Raw genomic sequence first — 15,206 nt, 5'->3', positions numbered from 1 at the left:
CAAATTTGACACCATGATGTAAATAACACTCGTAGTGTTATTTCAATTTGACAGGTAATTTTGAGTGTTAATCAAAATTAACTCTAATTAAGTTACTCTCCAAGAGTGTTAGACCTATTTGATACTAAGTGTTGATTAAGAAATACTCCAAATACAGTGTTGATTTTTAACTGACTCCTGCCAGTGTTGAAACATATTTCCTCTTGTCCCCTTGACTCCCTTAGTGTAATTCTAACCAAACACCTTATTTTCAATTTACTCCTTTTTAACTCTTCAACCGAATACTTTTAAGAGTTTTGCATTTTGTACTTTACCATGTCAGCGAACACTTCAAACAGTAAAACTAAAAATGTTTGCAGGGAAAAAAACAACAAACACCATTATATCCAAATCTTAACAATTTATTGAAAATAAAAACATTTAGTTTGCATACAATATTTCATTATCAGTTTAGAGATGCAAGTGTAACTCCCATTTGTGCTAAACTGTGCAACAATTAAACCTTACTTTCAGTTTCAAAGATGGAAAAAGAAAATTGTTCTTAAAAGACACGGTATATTTAGAACAGTACAATCTTAACAATGTCTGTAAACACTGAAATATGTGTGTTTACAGTGCATTTAGAGGACACACAGAGTACAATTCAAGCCATTTTCACCCAACAAAGAACAAACTTCGCCATCATCTGCAATCTACCAGCAGGTGTTAGAATTACATTTTTAAAAAGGAGAGATTCACAGATGTTTACCTTTATTTCAATTTCTCTGCTCATGGTGTGTGTAAATCTAACTCTACTCAAATTTGGTATTAAAACATAGTTAAAGATGCAATAGTTTAAAGTGACAGCCCTCATGGCTCTATTGTAAAGGTCATGGCTGGAATCTATTAGTATCTTGGCAGATGATAGAAAGTTGTCGATAAGTTGAATAACAATAACTATTTTAACCACAGTAAATGCAGACAAATCACAGGAAAATACAAATGACTCAAGTCTTGCTGGCAAAAATTGTACAAACAAACAATTCTTCGTATTTGAACAGCCAAATCCAATTTAACAGACAGTTCTGAGTTGAGCACAGGCCTAAAATAAATAAATAAATAAATAAATAAATAAATAAATAAATAATATATATATATATATATATATATATTTCCCACATGCGTAGAAGAACAGATGTGCTTGAAGAAGAGACATCTAAATTACCTCAGAGTTTCAGTCACCTTTCGTCCGGTAGTGCTCCTTGACAATATCGTCTCCACCATGTTTCTTGGCCAACGCAGATTTTTCCAACTGTGAAACGACAATTTTTGTTTTAATCAGTGGTGGGCCGTCAGGGCCTGCAAGGCCTTCTCTGCTGGCCTAAACAGAATCACAAAGCAATATCTATTTTATAATTTAATAATTTTTCTTAAATACACTACATGTATTATCTCTCAGTCTCTCTGTTTGCCTGTCTGTCTGTTCGCCTGTTCGCCTGCAGGATTCCCTGATTGCCCTGATGAGAAGCACCTGGGCCCCGGTGCCCTCCGGGGATAAAGCTCCGCCTCTGACGGCCGGCTTGCTCTCTCTCGCTTCAGCCGAGGGCCATGGGTGGCCCGCCCCGCCGTTGTGGCCTCTGTGTGTCCGTTTGCTGCTGAGTTGGGTTTCGCCAACCCCCTTCTTTCACGAATAAACCTGTGTTTGTTTGGAACCTGCTTCTCCCTCGCTTACTGTCGCGGTGCCTGAGCCGGGCCGTGACACCTATTATCTTATTTTCTCATTGCACAGCTACGGTCTTCCTCAGTTGCTCTGTTTCCAGTGCAGCTTGTTTTAAGTAGAGCTTTTATCCAATCAGATCTCACCTCTGTGTCTCTAGGTAAGAACAGAGCCAGAGGCCTGCAGACTCTCACCTGCAGCCAGTGCAGATTAAAGTAAATGGGGACGATATTGTTGATTGTCATCGTGTTCAACCAATCAGATCTTTAGTTTGACATGTTGGGCGTATTCTTTGACCTATCAGAGCCTGCGCGCCGGCCTATAATGACGTCAGCATTACATCCCTGTACGCGAGGTGCAGAGTGTGCTGTGATTGGTCAGTGGGCGAGCGCGTGACTATCGTGAAACAACATTTAACAGCCAGCAGAGGCTGATGGGTAGTGAATCACATCACGTGATGCAGCTCAGCCAATCAAATATGGGCATTCTGACCGAGTGAGATGCACCATGACAGAGGAGACTGAGCCGAGGAAAGACATTGCAGAGCAGTACGTTCAAGTTGTAAAAGTAAAATCCTATGATAATCTCTTTGGGTTGCAGCTTGTCATTGAGGAATGACAGTGGATCCCACAGCCAGACCAGCTGCGATCATTATATTTTCCTGAATTTAGGCTTTTGCATTTACTAAATGCTCTAGAATTATTCAAACGACTCATACTGAACGGTTTAGTACGAAGACGTACATAGTTACAGCCTTAAAAGTGAATAATAGCTGTGGCGCCGTAATGTGGTTATAAGGTGGTATTTCAGCTGCAGGACAGCAGTGAAGGCCCAGGTATAAAATGCACGGCCCGCCACTGGTTTTAATTAACATGATGGTATCTGTAAAAACAGCAAATGTGAAATGGCATTATGACCTACAACACAATTCATTCTGAGACAACACTGAATTTTAATTTAACACTAACCACTGGGGGCATTTGAGAGCCCAAAGGGCATGCAATTCCTCCCAAACAAGCCAAATGGGGTGCAAAATGCTGTCTTGGGTCTGTCTTTCGCAGCCATTGGGACCTGGTTGTACCCACTGGCCAGGTCCATGGTGGAAAACCAGCGAGCACCTGTCAGTGCATCCAGGGATTCCTTGATAAGAGGTAAAGGAAAAGCATCTTTTCTGGTCTTGCTGTTAAGTTGGCGGTAGTCAACGCACAGGCGCAGACTACCATCCTTCTACTTCACCAGAAGATTGGGGAAGCATAGGGACTGCTACTCTCCCTGATTACCTGTGTCTCCAGTCGTTGATTGATGTGCTCTTTTACTACCTCATACTCTGATGAAGGGATACGCCTGTAGCGTTGTCTTACAGGGACGTCATCCAAGAGCAGAATGTCATGGGCTATCAAGTTTGTACAACCCAAATCACCCTCATAAGCAGAACATACTGAAGTGTACTTCCCAAGAAGGGACCTCACCTGATCCTGCTCTTCAGCAGACAATGAAGACAGGTCAATGGCCTCCAGCTGGTCCTTCACCGTTTGAACGCACCGAGATGCCACTGTGGCTACACTAGATGGCCTCTCTGTGACCCCTGTGGGCAGACTGACAAGATTAACAGTGTCCAAGGTGCCTACAATGGTGCGGGGATAAAGTAACACATCAGTTAACATTAACAAATCGGTATCTAGGCTGTGCCTCTTATCACACGAACCAAAGCAGGTGACGCAAAGCAGCCCAGCCAGTGCCAGGGGGTTAGAACACAGTGGCACCCGACTACTGCTCAGCACACGTCGCCACCACTACTTGCATCATGCCACCTGGGATATGACATGCCTTCTTTACCCGCAGTACCCAAAGGGGCCTGCACACTGGCACGATGGCACTTTTGCACTGCCTGCACGAGAGACTCTGGTGCCCCAGATATTGGGGGAAAAAATCAAACAAAGCTTGGCCATGCTGCCCAAAGAGCTCTCTGTAGCACCTGCAGAAAACATTAATCCCCAACACACCAGGGACTGGACGGGACAAATCGCCAGGGGGGTCCTTTACGACCACCACCCCACAACGTGGCATCGACTTGCCACAAAGCTCCACATCTAGTTCCAGGTAACCAATGTAGGGAATGGGCAACCCATTAGCAGCTCTAAGCTCCAGCAAGTGACAAGATTGGAGTCGTTCTTGACCCCATGGCTCGAAATGCTGGAGGGAAGAAGCTCTCTGTGACAGTAGACACCATGGATCCTGTATCCACTAGGCAAGGCACCTTAATTCCACCCACGTTCACATCCACATGTGGACACGAGGACATCAACTTGGAGGTGTCCCCTGCACCACTTAAAAGAAACCCGGAGCCCATAGAGGTCCCGCCCGAACTGTAGCTCTGCAGTCCGGTGGGTGCTAGTTTTCCGAAGCCTGAGCTGAAAGCCTACCAGACCGTGGAGGAGCCTGCAAGGACTGAGGGTGGGGGAGGGATGCGCAACCCGTTGCACTCTCTGGCATAGTGGCGTTTGACTGAATCAGAGAAGTAAAGTAGTTTAAATATCTGAATGAGATCATGAGCTGTTCAGTCACTGCTGCAGCTGTTACAGTCGAGCGTGTTGGTGAGAGAGCCAAACTACAAAGAATCTGAATACCTGCATGCACCTGTGCCGTCCCCTCATGCACCATCTTTGCCTCATGTCTCTCACTCCGTGGCTTACAGTTTGAAAACCGTTGAGTGAGAATTATGTTTTGTTAAATTTCAGGATGTGTAAAAGAAGAGCACAAAACCAAGATGCCAAAGTTGATCAGTTTATTCTGATGCTGTGACAGCTTGGACAAATATTACATAATTCTTCTAATGGTTTAAAGTTAAAGCTGTTACATTACTGACTAAGGCTGGCTTACCAGAGCCTGATCACATGAACAAGAGAAGGAGCGCTACCATGAACTCAATACAAAGTAACATCGCAACCTTTCTTCAGATATTCAAGTAGCCTCCTGCTCCTCGCTTTATTCACACAATGAATTTAAAACTCACAAACAAGAAAATTGAGGAGTCTAGTTTAAGTTTACTAGGGCTTTAAACAGAAGTCTGGAATGATACTTACAGTTCAGAATCAGTACTACTCAGTTTGTAGATGGATGTTATAGCAGAGCTCGTTTCACCTGTATTTCTTTAGGATTGACGGTTGCAGGAAGAGACATAAAGCCTCCGTGTGTGTGATCTGGTGAGGCTGACATAAACTGACTCTGAAATTACTCACATGACCAGCTGAAATTCTACTGTGAAGACTGTCCTGTGTAAATGTTTCCGTTGAAAGCTGGTGGATATTGTTCAGATACAAAGTCCAGCTCAGTTGGGTTCCCATCTCTTTGAGCCTCAACCAGTCTGTTGTACTGTTGAGTGTCTGGTCATCAGACACTCAGGCAACAAAGCAAATCCCACTTTGGCACAGTTGCATCACTCTTTCTAAGGGGCTTTGGCCACGCCCACTAATGCTGGCCTGAGGGTGCGACCGTGAAGCTTGTAGCCCACTTTGGTTACCATGGCGACAGTGCCAGGCTCTTTGCCCTCCACAGGGGTGTGAAAGAGCGCCTCATGCTCGTAGGGGTCAAACTTCTGGCCGTCGGGGTTGAGCTTGACCAGGCCATGCTTGGTGAAGACCTTCTGGATCTGGACCTCCGTCATCACCAGTCCGTCGTACAGGTTCTTCAGGTGAGGGTTCTGGGTCGTCATCTCCTCCTTGGGCACACTGTCTGTGGCCTTCTCCAGGATGTCGGCCACCTCCAGCAGGTCCTTACAGAAGCCCTGGATCCCTGGTGATGGAAGGAGGTAGAACATTATTCAACATGCTTTAAAGCTCACAACCAGTCTCCTGGTGACATACGTAGCGTTTATTTCGTTATATTTTTACTACAATGCAGCGTAGCAGTGGCACTGACTGAGAAAACAGTCAATGAAATAATATCAGTTACAAAACAAGTTTACAACATTAACCAGCGGCCATACCAGACCACGTAAGAAAAAAATCTTCCCTGTTAGAAAGCGGGAGATACATCACAGCTTTTCAAATGGAGAATTAAAAACCACACAGACAAGTTGCGATCTCATATTTATAATACATTTGTTGATTTTGCAGGGACAATGCACACCAATCAACAGTCAAACTGTAAGTTAGCCAGAAAGGCTAGTTTTCATCTGGCCAGATGTTTGAAGGCAGCCTAAAATGACATTACTCAGATAATACAGTACAATTAGAGTGCCTCCAGTATCTGGTAGCTAGAAAAAGAAACTGAAAGTTATATACGGTAGGTATACAAAAAATAGTAGGAGTGGGGAAAAAAATCAATACAGCATAGTATCGCGATATTTTGCGTGGCGATATTGTATTGATACACGGACGCCAAGTATCGATCTTTTATTATATAAACTATAATTTTTTTTTTTTAAATACTCGAAAAATCGAATCAATTGCTTTTTCAGTCCACTAGATGGTGCCGAGTTGTTTTCTGGTGAAGTTTCTGGTGCCCTTGACGTCCACGCATCGCAAGTTATACTGAGTTATATAACTCTTATATCCTACTTATACAAGTTATATACAGAGTTATACACCGAGTCCACACGTTTGCATTTAGTTCAGTTGGACTATGTAGTAATACAAACTGTTCAGTTTGTCAGGTTCATGCAACATTTATGACATTGTTGGTCAGTCTGTCTGCTTGACAATCCTATTTTTGCTGCAATAAAAATGATTGCAGTGAGATGAACAGACTGAAAACTTTATCTTATTAGATAAAACATGTTGACACAGTTTTCCGTTGGGGACATAATTTGAAGTTGAAAAAAGTAATAAATCGCAATATAGGCCTATGTTATCGCAATATCGTATCGCTGGAACTCTGGTGATTCCCACCCCTAAAAAATAGTAAGTAATGTATGCACACTCAAATTTGAAAAATATCTAATAAGCTCTTCATGGAAATCTAAATCAAGTTCATTATAGTATGTAAACAGTGCAAATACAGGTTTTAAGTCAACTAAACCAACCTCATTACATTTCACTTACATCTCACTTGTTTATAGTCCTGTTATCTGTTTGTTTGTGCACTTTATTTTATATTTTACTGCAAATTTTAATACATTTCTACTTTGCACTGTGTTGATTGTTGCATGTTATGGACCACCAGTCAAGTCAAATTCCTTGTATGTTCAACATACCATAACAATAAACGGTTTTGACACACCATTTAATCAAAAAGGTTAAAGTCACCCTTGTTCTCAGTGACATCTCGTGGTTAGAACATGCAACTACAGATTGAACACATTTTCTGCAGGGTTCATCCATTGCAACATTAAGTGGTGGATCCTGTTGAAATATTGAAAACTAGCAGAGCTAAGATGGAGACTCTTTACCATATAATTTAGCATCTTCTATCATCTTGTGTGTCCTCGTCCTGAGGTTCTCTGTGTCCGCTAACGCCCGCTTGTACTTTCCCTGAAAACACGGTAGAAAAAGTAAGCCAACATGCAATGAGGCTTAGCATGTATTTTTGGAGAAGTGATACTGATGATCAAAATGGAACAGAATGTTGTAAACATGTCCTCCATTCACAAATGAATACTATTTGATAAAACATATTTTATAGAGCTATCAAATTGAGCTATTGTTAGTTAAGCTTAAACATTACAAACACCTAGAGCTCAAATGGGGAATGCTACGTTTACAATGGTCAAACTGTCTTAAAATTAGGGCTGTAAATAACTACTCTGTCAAATAATTTTCAATTAATCATAGTGAAGAATTGCAGAACGGTACAGATGCAGAACATCACTCAAAGTTCTTCTTCACTCAAAATGACAGAAGAACATTTGAATATTTACTATCGTCTAGTGACATGGCTTTAGAAATGTTTCATAGGAAGATTGTAATTCAGTGAAATGAACGTGTCAGTCTATAATGTTAGTCCATCTTAAAATGGTTGTCAGGTAAAATTATAAGGGTCACTTAACAAAATTTGGTGAATTTTTCAGACTATCGTCATTTCAGAATGATGCAGTCAAAGGAGACAGTAATTATCCATGTAAAAGATAAGATAACACCAGTCTGATGACGCCCTACACAGAGTATCTGCAGCAAACCAACTCACCATCATGTCCTTAAGCTGGTCCTCCAGCTGGGTCTTCTCCTCCAGCAGGAGGGTCTCTGCTGCACTCTGCTCCGGCCGCTCAGCACCCTCTGATGCGGGGCCATTCTTCTGCTGGGTGGCTGTGCATAGCAATCGTGGAGATGCTCTTTGTGGCAGGGAGGGAGGGAGGGAGGGAGGGAGACGGAGAGGGAGAGAGCGAGATATTTTACAAAACATCACCATAGACATAATTTGTAGATTATTCAATCATGGAAATAATTCTTAGTTACAGCCCTAATATTTCCAAGTGTTACACATCATCCAGTCATCTATTTACTGAAAGTTAAGTGTCATTCAGTCACTAAACTGTATGATTATAAACAGTATTATATACTGACAGGAGGAATGAGTGCAGAAACATAGCTGATGCTTCCTGCTGGAATGCTTTGAGGATTGTGAAAATGATGTGAAATAGATTTGAGAGGAAGACTTTGAACCCATCTGTTAGTACTGCAGATATTAGATTGTGGTTCCTTGTCCAGACTGCTGATTGATAGAACCAGACAGCTTAACTAACAGTTGTATGACTGCCAGTACTGACTCAGAATGTTGTGCATTACGTTATTCAATGATATAACTTATATTACTATACAGACTAAAAAGTGTCATTTAGTTGGAACCATTATACGTACTTCACTATTATGTCATAATTTTTCTCTGGCCTATACAGAGTAGTGTAGAGACATTACAGATCTAATGTCTAATCTAATGTCATGAGAAGCTGTAGGACACGTTCGCTAACGAGAAATGAAACGTTCGATTCTCAGATTTAGAAACTCGTAATAACAGACAAGACTTGTATTATCATGCTGACCGAGGTAACATCCCTTTATCATTTCGCACATGTCACGTTATTTCATCATCGACCACGACGACGTGCTAACAATGACACACAGACACACTAAATACGCTGGTTAGGCTAACGTTGTGTTAGGTCATCTCCAATACACTGACACACACGTCTGGTTAGTCAGTTTCAGTCTGTATCTTTCACGTAAAGGTCAACATTAAGGACCATGGTCGGTTAAGAGAGCTAACGCTGCTAGCCGGGCTGATCAGACAGATCAGACAGAAGCTCACCGTCCTGCCAAAGCAAGCCTAACATTGCTGTAACTGGTACATTTCAGTTAACAAAGTCGCGATTTAAGTGTGTTACCTTATTAAGGCAGGTGAAGCTACAAGTGAGTAGCTCTGTCTCACTGCTCGTACACCCCAACTCGCCATTTTCCACTGTGAACCACTGGATAAACCTCCTTGTAACACACGCTGACGGGACGCGCGATAGTGTGATGGCGGCGTGAGGTTTGAACCAATCAGGAGTCAGCAAGAAGAACACTTCTCACATTTGACCAATCAGATTCCGAAAAGAGCTTGACGACAAGGTGTAGTTTGGTTGAGTCGCACTTAAAGGTGAAAGCTCCTCATGTGACCAAGGACAGTTTAAAAAATCATTATCGAATGGGAAGGTCATGCATATTATCATGGAAGCCCTAGGGTTGGGTATCGTTTGGGTTTTTTCCGATACCGGTGCTAAAACGATACTTTTAAAACGATACCGGTGCCTAAACGGTGCCTGAACCGATACTTTTTTCTTCAAATTGAACAATATATTAACTGTTAAAGTACATTATAAATATAAATAAATACAAAACACTTGGCTTCAAACTACAGCTTCAAAGTTTTTAACTTCAAACTATGAACAATATATTCACTGTTAACAGTTTACAGTACACTTAAATAAATACAGATAAAATAAATACAAAACACACACACACTCTGTACACACACTACAGATAAAATAAATACAAAACACACACACACTCTGTACACACACTACAGCTTCAAACTTCAGCAATTATTTTGCAGAAATATGAGCATATTTGCCTTCTCTTGCAAAATAAGACCTCTCCTGACTTATGTTATTTTATTTAACCAGTTGGTGGCGCTAATGAGCCAATTCGTCGTTTGCCAACCGCCACTACACCTCAAAGAAGAAGAAGAAGAACGTTTTGCGTGCTTCTGTTGTTGTGCTTATGAGCGGCAGTGCTAAGTACCCGGATGTCGATGGAGGAAGTCAGTAGCCTGCCAGCCGTATGACAGATCTCGTTCTCTGTTTTTTTTAATAAATCATGGCCGAAGCTTCGTCAGAATGATGGAGGGGTTTGTTTCTAAGCGCGCACGGCTCGTCCGGTTGTAATAATACTATGAGTGAGGAGCGGAGGACCGATGCTATCGTTAGCATCGGTCCTAGGACGAGCTAACCTAGGAAGGAGTCATCAGAGTAGTGTAAAAAAAGTATTTCAATCGGCTCAGGCACCGAAAGGAAGCACCGAAAGGAAGCACCGAAATCTGCGTTGCATTTCGGTCCGGTAGATACAGTCGTATAGGACTCGGTACCATGCCGGCACCGGTTTTCGGTACCCAACCCTAGGAAGCCCATTCCTATGGAATCCCGTTTCTGACAATAAAAAAAGTCATTAAAATAGAAATCTACTGAAAATAATGACTTACTATCTCATAATTATAACCAAGCATCTCATAATTATGACTTACTATTTCATAATTATAGTTCAGTATCTCATATTTGTGACTTAACATTTATAATTATAACTTAGCATATCATAATTAAGACTCACTATCTCATAATAATGAGAAACGTTGCATAGGCCTATGTGTTGTTTCCTCACATGTGCCAAAGCAACAGAAGCAGGTGGATGAGACAAAGCTTAGCATCATTAAAGACTACTTAAGATGTGGATTCACAAATCGTGAAATTTGAGTGGTTTTGGAGGAATCACATGATATCAAACTAAGCATCCGGACCCTAGAGAAAGCTACAGAAGAACCAACTTTATCAGTGGTTGCAAAAATGACTTCTCGAGAAAGATGATACACCTAGAAGCATACAAACCCTCATATTATCGCAGCTTACTTCATAGAATACCCTTTCAGTCATGCAAAAGTTCCTGCACACCAGTGAGGATGAGAATGGTACTGAGGGGGTACTGAGAAGTGAATGCGCCCAGTTTTGGATGGACCATTTCGACCAGCTGAAAGCAGATGGCTATGTTCTTGACAGCTTTATTGGCACATCACTGATCCAGTTTTGCTTTCAAATGACCATACAGGTACAGTTTCCTAAAAACCTATTGATTACAGTATCAACACAAATGTAGGGGAGACCGGGGACGATTGTACAACTTTTTGTCCAAGCACCTATAACTCGCTCAATTTTTCTATTAGAGCTCTCCATTTTCAAAACTACCGTAAATTCCAAACAAACTACCGTAAACTCCGACATATAAGAAATAAGAAACTAAATTCTTGACATCAATAGAATTATTAATGTAAGTAACAATTATTGATGATTATTAATAATAACGGGGCACCACCCTGCGAACAGGGACCAATAACCAAACGATAAAACTAAGTCTCATAATTAGCGTTCACTCATAATGTCAATAATCTGAGTACTATTACACATTCAGAGTGAAAGTGAAGGTTTAAGTTCGAGCACAGGCCACTACATCCAGTTATTATTACACACATATGCACAAGTAATCACAGACGACTGCTCTTTAAAATACAACAGAGTTTATTAAATCAAAATAATAAATGATCAGATCAAGTAATATCACAATCAACAAACAATATCATACCATTTTATGTGTCTAATACCTAAAGTCAAATGAATAAAGTGGGGTAAGGCTATGTATATAAATATATGTATCTGTGTGTGTCTGTGTGTGTGTGTGTGTGTGTGGAAACGAAGGGGGGGGGTTACTCAAACAGTGATGATGGCAATCTAAAAAGGGGGCGTGTGAGCCTACAGGCCAAGATGGCGGACTCTAGGGGCCTAGACAAAATGGCTGCGAGGAGGCCACATGTAACCACGTGGGATGGCGTACCATGTGGATTGGGGTCAGAGATTACGTAATCACGAGTCTGAGAGGTTCACCCAAAATCAGCGACTCTAACTATGTGTGTGCGGGTTAGTAGAGAGAGAGAGAGAGAGAGAGAGGGGGAAAATCAAGCTCGCTTCGCAGTGAGAGTGAGAACAACTGATCTATCCTGAACAAGTCTGCGGTCGTCGTTCTGAACTGACCACGCTCATGCAGTGATAGTCACGGCTCCACACCTCACTCACAGAGCAGATTTAAGGAAGAGAGAATAAAACCAAAACGAAATAAAAGAATCCCCAAAACAAAAAGATCTTTACCACTGCGGTGAGGTGAGCGTATTGCTTCCTTATCACCCCGAAACTCGGTCGGCGAGACGAGGGTCCGCCACCGTGGTTTCAGTCTTTAAAGTGATAGAATCACAAACTCCACATTCACTAGCAGCGACGGATCTAATGCAAACAGTTACAGCAGGAAATACACAATATAACGGGACTCCGTGGTCCGCGATGGTTGCGCAATAACACGGTATAACACGACGAATAGGCTAAATTAAGCTAATGCTAAGCTAATGCTAAGCTAGGCCCAGATACCAGTAAACTCTTACTTTGAGAAGCTTCGTTCGGTGGGGCCCATTTTCCGTGGTGGGAAGCACTCAGTCCTCGCGCGGCTATCGTAGTGGGCGCAGACTGGGGGGTGACTCGGTCCTCAGGAGTCGATAGCTCCTGGTGGCGTGGCTCCCTGGAGCGGACGCAGACTCGATCTCCTCTCTGCAGAGAGGGCTATTTAACTTCGGCTGAGGCACGTGGTCGGTTCGTTCCTCCCGGAAATCTTCGGCAAGGAAAGAGGGTTAATAGTCTTTCTGCCGGAGGTGTACACAAAAAGGGTGGAGGAACGGGGCATAGGAGCTATCCGTTCTCGCACTAGGATCCAGAACTCAAAATAAAACACAGTCTGTTTTCGACCAGCGAATGTAACATGTGACCTGACAGGATTTGATGAGGCCGCGGCTCCTTGTGGGTCTTCTGTTGCCAGCGTGATGCTGGGGGAAAGAGGCCTCGTGGACCTCCTTACACCAGCATGTCTGGAGGAAGAGCCTTGTGGGTCTTCTTGTCCCAGGACGAGTCCAGAGTGAAGAGAGCGATTCTCGCCATGAGAGTGCTTATAAACCAGGTCGCACAACCAGTGGGGGGCCCTTTCTTGGCCAATGAGGGACCAGCATCAGGTTTTGGTCGGAGCTGGGGGGTGTGGTCATCCTGGGTGGAGTTTCTGGCAGATCCCAGGTCAGGCGCTTTGTGACACATGTGAGAGACTCAGCCAGCCAGGAGGCGTCGCCAGATCCCAACACCCGTTTTGCATCATGTACATTTTTTACACACATGGTTAATCCCCAAACATAAACTTTTCAAACTTAATCAACTTAAACTTTGTTGCAGGTTTTGTCATCACGTCTGCAACAATCTGGTCTGTTGGACAATAGTTCAAACATTGGCCTTGTCATGGGTCAAATGCAGAGAATAATTTCCCCACTGTGGGACTAATAAAGGAATGTTTCTTCTTCTTACAGTTGACCTTATGAAATGATACTTGATGTCAACATGCTTACACCTCTGTCTTCTTACAGCAGGGGTGTCCAAACTTTTTTCACTGAGGGCCACATACAGAAAAATATACCAAGGGCTGGGCCACTCAGGTCCGATCGCCTCACCCCTAGTGTGTTAAAGTGAGCAAAATCAATCAAATTTGGTTCTCAATGTGCTTTTGTTCAGATTTAACAGAGATGTTTGCTCACGTATGTTGAGCCGAACAGACTCATTATTCAAATAGAAGGGAGTTGAGAACAGCTCGATGTCTCTCTCAATGAGAGAAACATATTGAAAGCCATGGCAGCTGGTGGAACATGTTCTAGGTAGGGCTGTGCCACATCCAATCAATTTCAGCAAACATCCCAGTATGATTTCATGCTAAATAAATTAAGGTGTCAACCACGTATTGCTATTTTGCAGTTAAATATTTAACATTTATTCCAACATGAAAAAAAGCAGTAAATAACACTTTGACAAACACGTCAGGACATCTTATTTACAGCTGGTAGCTTCGCATGTACTGCTTCCCTTTCCTGCTAGTCTGCTGTCTGATTGTGAGGTCAGGCTGATCTGATATCAGCTCTGCAGTTTCTCCTCAAATAGATTCAGCTGATTGGCTAAATTGTATGTCACTCATTTATATCTTGAATCAGCAATTGGCAAAACTGCTTCACTGCTCTTTTGGGCCGTTTCTCCAGCGCCACAGAGCTGCTGAGACGTGCACACGCAGAGAGGACATGCAGGAAAAGCATATATTTACTGCAGATATCATATTTTACACATATTACTGGGTGATTCCATATTTCAAAAACACAAATATTGACAATTTGTACAGTTTATTATTGTTATTATTATTCATTTTATTTTATTTATTGTGGCTCAAGGTGGGGCGGCGCCCTATCGCCCTCTATTGACCAGCCGCCACGTAAGCACTGACTGAGTTCTGTCATGAGAGACGTTATCACGGACACGTATTTCCCCCTTTTAGCAGAAAGGTTGGCCTTTGGAAAAGCACATTTGACTTCGGACTGCGTGGGAAAGTGCGCAACATTGAAGTTGCGTAGAGTGCCCTCGTGCTCGAATTATGTTGACAGTTTTCACAACCGTGTTCATCACATCGCCGAGCTGGACTGTGTTAGCACAGAGGGCTTGTTGGTGGGTGATACGCTGCATTTTAATAGCCTCACCTCCGCTCTCTTGCGCTCGCCTTTCATAGCTGGAGCCCTATCTGTTATAACTCCACACAGCTTGTCCCATCTTGTCAATTGCATCTGACACAGCTTCAAACACGTCCTTACCTGTTGTTGTGCTCTTTAGACTCCTAAAATCAAGCAGCTCCTAAAGCAGAAATGATCGTCAACTCCCCGCAAACAAATTAACAGCTGTGCGGTGTCTGTGGCATCTGTGCTCTCATCATATGCAATGGAGTAAAAAGCAAAAGCACGAGCTTTATCTGACACTTGATGGTTTAGGTTAGCTGACAAGTCTTCGATTCGCCGCACAACTGTGTTTCTGGACACGCTAACGTTGTTGAATTCCTGCATTTATTCCGGGCACATTATACTTGCGACTTTAGTGAGGCACTGTTTTATGAAGTCACCATCTGAGAAAGGTTTCCCGTGGCGGGCAATGAGTTGAGCTACCTCGTGGCTGCTATTGTGATTTTTTCTTGTGTTTTGTTTGCACGGAAAAAAATACTCTTATTGAGCTAACTGCCATTTAACTTTCTGTTCTCGCTCGGCACCAGTGTAGGACGTGTCATCATCCGGGGCTAAACGTTTCTTTGATTGCTCTTATTTTGTGGAAAAGCTGCCTTGTTCAACACAGTATCTCCACCTAGTGGTGAAACTAAGAAGTACAATA

The 15,206-nt window shown here is 42.5% G+C and overlaps 1 protein-coding gene across 1 annotated transcript; it reads right to left on the bottom strand.

The window, feature by feature from the left end:
• Positions 1 to 4,467: 4,467 nt before the first annotated feature.
• Positions 4,468 to 9,124, bottom strand: grpel1 (GrpE-like 1, mitochondrial). The gene is made up of 4 exons (XM_079295726.1): positions 9,015 to 9,124; positions 7,820 to 7,964; positions 7,086 to 7,167; positions 4,468 to 5,488 (listed from the first exon to the last, which is right to left on the bottom strand). The coding sequence occupies exons 1-4, from the start codon at positions 9,080 to 9,082 to the stop codon at positions 5,142 to 5,144; spliced, it is 642 nt and encodes a 213-aa protein (XP_079151852.1). The 5' UTR covers positions 9,083 to 9,124; the 3' UTR covers positions 4,468 to 5,141.
• Between the last annotated feature and the right edge of the window lie 6,082 nt (positions 9,125 to 15,206).

This window comes from Melanostigma gelatinosum (genome assembly GCF_949748355.1).
Source record: "Melanostigma gelatinosum genome assembly, chromosome: 23".
NCBI lineage: Eukaryota > Metazoa > Chordata > Actinopteri > Perciformes > Zoarcidae > Melanostigma > Melanostigma gelatinosum.
Note: the sequence above shows the minus strand (reverse complement) of the source record. Positions and strands in the feature narration are given on the sequence as shown.